Below are 8,840 nucleotides of genomic sequence, written 5' to 3'. Positions count from 1 at the left end.
GTACTTCTACTTTTACTTAAGTACAAGATCTGAGTACTTCTACTTTTACTCAAGTACAAGATCTGAGTACAAGACCTGAGTACTTCTACTTTTACTCAAGTACAAGATCTGAGTACTTCTACTTTTACTCAAGTACAAGATCTGAGTACTTCTACTTAAGTACAAGATCTGAGTACTTCTACTTTTACTCAAGTACAAGATCTGAGTACTTCTACTTTTACTCAAGTACAAGACCTGAGTACTTCTACTTTTACTCAAGTACAAGACCTGAGTACTTCTACTTTTACTCAAGTACAAGACCTGAGTACTTCTACTTTTACTCAAGTACAAGATCTGAGTACTTCTACTTTTACTCAAGTACAAGACCTGAGTACTTCTACTTTTACTCAAGTACAAGATCTGAGTACTTCTACTTTACTCAAGTACAAGATCTGAGTACTTCTACTTTTACTTAAGGGTCTGAGTACTTCTGCTTTTACTCAAGTACAAGATCTGAGTACGTGAGTCCAGACAAAGGCCTGAATGAAGGCCCGAAACTGAGAAGAAGCCAGACAGACCCAACAGAACTTTGGAAGAATCTTCACCAGCCCTATCGTTGCTTTATACATATTCATTATATACCCCTCTCATCTCCTTTTATCCAACTTATTTCACTCTGTCAGCCTCTCTCTAAACCTGAAAGTGGACTGCCCTTTGCTTGATCTGACCCTATGGCTTCTCCAATGTGTTTTATAATGGGGGGGTCTTTTCATGTATGCTATCCTATTGTTTTTTGACCTCATACTTTCCCTGTTTTGGATGATAGCGCGGATCTGAATCTAAATCTGACTTCAGCAGAAGTACATTTATTCTTCTTCTGTCTCCAATTAATCATCCACTGACCGCTCAACGAGGACTTTATCTGTGTGACAGTTTGATTACATGTTAAAACACTTTTATTTAAGCATGATTTTGGATGCAGGACTTTCACTTGTAGTGGAGTACTTCCCCATCTCAGTACCTCTTCCAGCACTGAGCTTTACTGACCTCTACAGTCTCCAGTGCACCTGTGTTTAAGCAGCCCAGTACAGGTGATCCCTCCCTCTTCTTCTTGATGTTAAAAACAGATACTGAATGAATGCATGTGTGTCTGCATCCCTGAACCTCATGTCGATATGATTATCATTCTGTTACATAACTGTTGCTGCAGCCCTGAGCTCTAACGCCCCGGATGAACTTGAGCAGCTGACCGGGAAACAGTTGATCCTGTCGTGCTAAAGCAGTGCAGAGGGCTCAGGTCGGCTGGACGGAGGAAGAAGCCTCCGGTTATCAGGGGCTTCATAACATTTCCCCTCCGCGTGTTGTGTCAGTAAAGTGTCCGGTCCGTGCGTCTCCTCCCCGGGACAGAGGCATGGCAGAGCCCGCGGAGAAGAGGCTGAGGAGCAGCCTGCCACGGTGCACGGAGCACCAGAGCTCCAGCCGGGCATCACGCAGCCTGCAGGCCCCCGTGGAGGAGGCTCTGTGCGCGGTGAGCAGCATGCTGCGGGGCGGAGGGTACCGGCTGCAGGCTCTGGTAGGAGACACGACCACCACATACTACAAATATACTACACACATTTACTCAGAGGTGGAGGAAGTGAGCTGTAACTTGAGTAATAGTAATACCACAGTCTAAACATACTCCATTACAAGTGAAAGTACAGAGATCAACTTTACTCATTTCTCTTAAACAAACATAAGGTTCTATACTCGTGCTGCACCATGAGGACATTGATATTAATTGTGATATATTAAAGAGTACTCAGTCCTGTCTTTTGCTGCTTTCAGTGTTGTTGAATACAAAATGAAAAAAACATTAACTGAACACAAAGTACGGTGGCCCACAGGTGCCAAGGATTCAGCACGTCCCAGAACACTAGGAGGAACATCTCCAGCAGCTCTTCAACACATGCAGCATTTATAAAACCTTCAGCAGCTTGAGGAAACACGAGCAGCGTTTACTAAAAGCTGCAGAAACCAAGTCTTCTTCCCTTTCCTCTCTGCCATCGCTCTGAATGTATGTTATTGCAGGCCGTGTGTTTGAGCGGAGTCAAAAGAGCGTCTGACCGCGTCATCTTTTCGCTGAGCGTCGCCGAAAGTGGAACACTCACTTATTCAATGAAGAATTTGAAGGACATTAAGATTTATTAAGTGTCACTGCTGGTCAGAATCACTATGTAATGAGTTGCTTTGTGTCTCATTGCTGATGTTCAGTGATCATATGTATTCTCTCTTTAAACGCACGATGTAGGTATATCAGATGTAGTGTCCTCTCACTTTAAAGGGCTCCCTGCTGAGTCATGTATACAGTATGTAGTTATTTGGCACTCTGCGCAATGTTGCGGGCTAATCTGTAGTGTCCGACTAAGATCCTTCCGTATGAGGTGAATAGTATGTAACTACTGTTTCCCTCCGCTGATGTTCCAGTGATATCAGCAGAGTGTCCTCTTAGGATAGCCACGCCTGTGAGTCAGGGTATGGATCGAGATGTAGAGCTCTATTAAAGAGTCTCGAGCCATGTCGAGGTGTGATATAGGATGTCTCATTTAAAGAATCCACCTCAGATGTAGTGGAAAGTATGGGCACTACTGAGTCCTTTCCGCTATTTCACGGAACATTTAATCTAAATTTAACATCTTGCATCCCTGAGTCGGGATCAAAATCTTCCTTCTGTTAAAGTGTCCCTCTGCTAGCATAAAACAAGTTAGGACATCGACAAACGTCCTTCCCCGATTTGAATCAGCATTATTCATTAAAAGATCCTCCATGTGAATGATTCAGGTGTAGTTGGTCATTGCATCACACAAAAAAAAACATATCATATCAAGTAATTATAATTTTTGTTATACAAGATCTTTTTCATTTACTGAATTGATATGTATAATTTCAAGACTAAGAAAACGAAACAGCGTTCGTCTTAATGACAAGTATTACAAATGTAAGACGCCACAATTGGGCCATGGTGTTTTGAAAATGTATTCTACCCCAGACACTAGTTTATTCTAGATACGTTAATAGATGATTTCCTAAATTCTCGTTGTTTAGGAAAAACAATGTATTTCTTTTGAATAAATCTTTCAACGAAAAAGTGAAAAATATACTGAAATAATGAATATTTCAGATTATTAGTGAAACTTGTAAACAGAAACTTAGTATTACTTTGAGCATTTATTAGTGTGAACATGAACCTAGTCAGGTAAACAGTATGTGAATGGCCAACTTTAAAGAGCCTCCTGTGTGTTGGCGGATGAGATGAGTTTGTCGGTTGCTAACCTGGATCGCTTACCTCAGTTTAAGCAGTGCGGCCTGGCCCTAGGGGAGGAGGTTAGGGCCATGGTGGACCTACTTCAATTAGAGGTGCAACTCTATTTGAGACAGAGGTAAGCAGTTCTGTAAAGCGTCCTCTCCTGCGTTCTGCAGGTGTATTCCCATCTGTAATCCTCATCTGTGAAGGTGTCCTCCTCCTCTGGTTCTTGGTTTCTCAATGCAGAGTCTCTATTTAATAAGAGTCCTTTGTGGGGGGGTGGATACAAGAGGGTCGGTAGGTTTAAAGATTCTGGCATTAGTGGATGTTTAGTATCATATGAGGTTCTATTAAAGTCATCGACATCACTGTGATGTTCAGTGTGATCAGTATGTATGGTGCTCTATTTACAAGATCCTTTCTGATTGATTGGTCATGTAAATAGTAATTCTCTACTTTAACAGTCTCGTCTGATTGATAGTTAAGGGAATGTCTAAGTATGTAAGTGTCTCTACAATAAGGAGTCTCTATTGAATGAGTTGCAGGTGTGATCAGTAAAGTAGAGTCATCTACGTATAAAGAGTCCGATTGGTGATGTCAGGGTAATAGATGTAGATGTTCTAATACGGTATAAGAGTCGTTGTGATGTAGGGGTAAAACAGTATGTAGAGGTCATTAAAGAGGTCAGGATAGTGAGGTAACAGTATGTAGAGTCTATAGAAGAGAGTCCTGATGATGTAGAGGTGTAGTAGAGGTATGTAGAGTATAGTAAAAGAGGTCTCAATAGCGAATGGTAGGTGTATATCAGTATGTAGAGATTATAAAGGAAGTCCCTCATGCGGATGTTCAGGTGTAGTATCAGTATGTAGTGTTTACTTAAAAGGAGGCGAGTCTAGGTAGAAAGGAGGAGGAGGTGGAGAGCAGGAGAAGGTAAGGTACCCTGAGCTCTAAAGCGGCCCCGTGATGTTCTCGAGTCGTAAAATTGGCGAGCTCTGACGAAGAGAAGGTTCCGTCGGCGCGCGATGGATTCGAGGTGATAGCCCGTTATGTAGTCGTGCGAATATCTTTAAAGAGGCCCTCCTCTGAGTCAGGTGTTTAACTGTATGTTAGTGTCCTCTACTTTCTAAAGTAGTCTCTTCCTGCTGAGTCGGGTGTGATATAATCAGTATGTGTGTTTACTTTGGTTTGTGTGTGTTTAGTGGTGTGTGTAGTATGTGGTTTACTTTGTGGTCCTTCCTGTGTGTCAGGTAATAACATATGGTGTTTCAATATAAAAGTCACTCTCCTCGACTAGAAGTTCAGGTGTATATCAGTATGTAGAGTCTCTACTTTAAAGAGTCCTCTCCTGCTGATGTTCAGGTGTATGTCAGTATGTAGTGTCTCTACTTTAAAGAGTCCTCTCCTGCTGATGTTCGGGTGTCGAAGTATGAGTTTGTCAGAGTTGCATAATACTTGAGATAACTGCTATTACACTCAGGGGTCAAAGGTCAGTGCTTGTTGCCTGAAGCCTCCTCAGCAGGCGGGGGGAGGTTCATGTGATCCGGGACCTGATTTGTGGATCCGTTTTGACTCTAAATTTACGATCTGAACTCTATCTGTGAGACAGAGGAGCTGCAGTCTGTAACAGCGGTCTCGTTTTACTCCCGGAGCGTCTCCTCAGCAGGATTTATTCCCCCTCCTGCTACATCCCTCATGCTGTCGGAGCAGGTGTCCTCCATCGCTCTGGCCTTCTTGGTTTTCCTCCAAATGGCAGAGATCTCATTTTGCAAATAAGATCGTCATTTTGTTGGGGGGGGGGGGGGGGGATACCAAGAGGCCGGGGGGAGGGGAGGTTTAACCCTGGAGGACTGGCATTAGAGGTGGATGATTTAGGGTAAATGAGGTTAGGTAAAAGTTCATGGAAATGAAGATGAGATGTCAGTGAAAGTGAAATATCTAGAGCATGCTAATCTTATTCTCAACAAATCCGCTTTATTCTAGACATTTGGACTCTGGTCCTAAAAATAAAGGTCACATTTTGACTTGACCACAGTTCGTCTTGACTCTTGACTTCCTCAAGATTAAAGAAGGAATGTCTAAAGTTAAGTCAAAGTTTCTAGAATTAAGCCGGAAATGTCGAGAGTAAAGTTGAAAATGAAGTTGAAAAGTGGAGAGTAAAGTAGAACTATCTACAAAAAGGGTCGATACCAAGAGGCCGGATAAGGAGGGGAGGTAGGGAGGAAAGGAGGGAAGGATGTAAAGAGCTAGGGAGGTAGACAGGTATAGAGGGCGATAGAGAGGGAGAGAGGGAGGTAGAGAAACAGGTAGAGAGGGAGGGAGAGAGGGAGGGAGGAAGATAGGGAGGTAGAGAGAGAGGTAGAGAGATAGAGAGGGAGAGAGGGAGGTAGAGAGATAGAGAGGGAGAGAGGGAGGGAGAGAGATAGAGAGGGAGAGAGCGAGGTACAGAGGTAGGGAGATAGGGAGGGAGGTAGAGAGATAGAGAGGGAGAGAGGGAGGGAGGAAGATAGGGAGGGAGAGAGGGAGGTACAGAGGTAGGGAGATAGGGAGGGAGGTAGAGAGGTACAGAGAAAGGTAGGAAGGGAGGAAGATAGGGAGGAAGGGAGGGAGGGAGAGAGGTAGAGAGGGAGGGAGGGAGAGAGGTAGGGAGGTTAAACCCCTGGAGCCTGGCCTAAAGCCGGCCGGTGTAGATTTCTCTCCTGAGTTCCGTAAAATTGGCGAGCTCACTGAGCGGCAGAGGAGGAGCTGATGGGGTTTCCAGATGGCGGAGCGGCAGCGGTGGCACCTCGAGGCCCCCGACCACCGGCCCCCGTTTATGAGTCGTGCGAAATCGTTTCAGGGCCGAGGCCCCGGGGCCCCGTCAGCAGCAGTTTGGGACACCTTGTTATCCGCCTCTCAGAGTGCCCCCCCCCCCCTCCTCCACTGTTCCATCAGAACTTCTGTAGGTCTCGTTTATGAAGAAGCTGAAGATCGGTGGTTGATTATAAAATATTCAGGAGGAATAATGTGTGTGTGTGTGTGTGTGTGTGTGTGTGTGTGTGTGTGTGTGTGTGTGTGTGTGTGTGTGTGTGTGTGTGTGTGTGTGTGTGTGTGTGTGTGTGTGTGTGTGTGTGTGCTGTAATTAAAACAATTGCGTTTTCAAAATAAAAGTCAAAATGTTGGGATTCAAATCAAACTTTCAGAATAAAGTCGACGTTGTGAAAAAGGAAGTGGAAGATGTCCTGGTGTAAAGGTCTGGCGTCGGCCAACAGGATCTGATGAGGTTTCCTCTGCTGTGGTTTATTACTGAGATGATTCCTCTGGTTCCAGAAGCCCCTATGTGAGGGGGTCTCCTCCCTGCTCCCGGCCCTGGAGCTGCTGCGCCTCCAGCTGAAGGAGGAGCTCTCCGCCCTGCTGGAGCTCAGCCTGTTGGCCCGGAGCCTCGGGGACCCGAACACCGCCAGCCTGGTGAAGGGCCACTTCCTGTCTCCACGGGTCCACCGCCTCAAAGTGCTGGGAGACCTGATGACCAGCGCCCGCAGGGTGGGCTGTACCAACGAGGGGACGGGGGGGCTCGGGGAGTTCATCTTCAACGAGCTGCAGGAGGAGCTCTCCAGATAGTTATTGTAATGTTTTGGAATGCTCTGCAGAGCATTAATGTCAGACTTCTCCTGTGTAAGATTTTAGACCACAGTGACATTTTGGGAAATTAGCCTAGCTTAGCACAAAGACTGGAATCGAAGGGAAACTGCGAGCCTAGCTCCTGGGCTGCACCACTGAGGGGACGGGGGGGCTTGGGAATTTATCTTCATCGAGCTGCAGGAGGAGCTCTCAGCATTATAGATGTTTTTCCTCAGAGTAAAGATAAGAGTGTCGTCTCACTGACTCCAGTAGATTAGCCTAGCTTAGCATAACGACTGAGAACAAGGGGAAACTGCGAGCCTAGCTCTTTTAAAAGGTCAACAAACTCCATTCCTTCAGAGCCGTCAGATTTATATGTTGTATTTTTCTACGTGAACAAAAGTTAAAAGTGCTCATTTCTTTTATGAAATGAGCACTTTTAACTGATAGATGTAAGTGTCGTCTCACTGCCTCCACTTTAGCCTAGCTTAGCACAAGTTAGCACTGAGTTTTTTGTAATGAAAGGTACATTATTTAGGAATAAATGTATTTTAAGTTCAAATCAGAGCAGGTATTCAATGCATATCTAATTATATTTGAAGGTTATAATATATTTAATACCGAGCAACTATAGAAATGTATGTGTTGCTCGATTAAAACTTGTGTAATCAGATTTAAACTGAACATTTCTACACGTCTTTAAAGTATTTATACAAATGTTTCCGACTTTGTTTTGTATTATTTATTCACCTTGTTTTCAGAGTTTCTATTTTTTATTCTGAGTTTGTTGTGCACTATTTTTTAAAGTTAGAAAATATATTTATTGAATTTGTCATGAAAACCAATGTTTGCTATACGAGAATGGGGTTTGTGTTACCTGCATGTTTTAGCATCCAGAACATTGTAATTGTTCCCCAAAAATATGGTTAAAACTTTTGGAAATAAAGTAATGAAGACTGTTTCGGAGTAATTCATTTATTCCATCAGTTAAATTCTGGACTTTTGAACACGTAAAATACAGGTAAATATACAGTGAAGCCTCAGTGAGTTATATATAATCTGAAATGTGGATTTTGGATTTTGGACCACCAGTCTGAAAGAAGACATGCTTTGGAAAAAAACAAAATCCAAAATCTCATAATTGAGGAATGCATCAAACATTTGTTGCACTTTGTTTTCTCCTAAAATAAAAACCAGTGAATTTAAAGATTCATTTGCATTTTTCACCTTTTAATTACAGGTACATTTCAGAGTTTGTCATTTAGATGTGCTGTATCACACTGATATTTACACATCCTTTATTAGCAGCTTAATTTGTAATGTAGTTGTTGTGGGGTGGGGGGTCGGGGGGGGGGGGGGGGGGGGTCCCGTATTTGAAGACCTGTCAATCAGTTTTGCAGTGATAGTGATAATCCTTTGAGTGGAGGCTTTGAATATTTCCCTCAAACACTTAAAGCATCCTCTCCTAACCATCTGTCACTGAGGACTGGGGAGGGTCTCTGCAGAGGTGAGCTCTGTAGCGCCCTCTGGCTGCAGCCTGTGGGTACTGCAGGGGTCTGATGCATACATATAAATATTATAAATAATCTGCATTTAACATGTGTCTGGTAATGCAGCTGGGAGGAGGAGGTCTAATAATCTCTCAGTTACATTTAAAGTATTATTATTATAACCTCACACTTATGCATTTACACTCTTTAAAACAATCAGTGTGTGGCTTATTATGAAATATGAGGCCTTCTGTGAAGGATTTCTGCTTATTTTAGATGTGATGTATCTCTTAATAAAGGTAAGCTTCAGAGGAATGATACAATAATAAAATAAAATAGTTTAAAAAAAAGATTATTATCAAGATGTTTTGGTTTTAAATGTGTTTGTGTTTGGAGCTGTTTTTTAATTTATAATAACAAGTTGAAAAATGTCAGGATCTTGATGATATCCAGCTCACATTTAAACGGTCATTTCTGTCAGATAAGGACCA

General features: G+C 43.1%; 1 protein-coding gene across 1 annotated transcript; it reads left to right on the top strand.

The window, feature by feature from the left end:
- Positions 1-1,234: 1,234 nt before the first annotated feature.
- zgc:172145 (Ferritin light chain, oocyte isoform-like) lies at positions 1,235-8,066 on the top strand. Its single transcript, XM_063906088.1, has 2 exons — positions 1,235-1,552; positions 6,569-8,066. Exons 1-2 carry the CDS (start codon positions 1,391-1,393, stop codon positions 6,857-6,859), a joined length of 453 nt encoding a protein of 150 aa, XP_063762158.1. The 5' UTR covers positions 1,235-1,390; the 3' UTR covers positions 6,860-8,066.
- Positions 8,067-8,840: the final 774 nt, after the last annotated feature.

This window comes from Eleginops maclovinus, chromosome 2 (genome assembly GCF_036324505.1).
Source record: "Eleginops maclovinus isolate JMC-PN-2008 ecotype Puerto Natales chromosome 2, JC_Emac_rtc_rv5, whole genome shotgun sequence".
In the NCBI taxonomy this organism is placed as follows: Eukaryota; Metazoa; Chordata; class Actinopteri; order Perciformes; family Eleginopidae; genus Eleginops; species Eleginops maclovinus.
The sequence above is the reverse complement of the archived record's forward strand: the minus strand, read 5'-3'. Positions and strand labels throughout refer to the sequence as shown.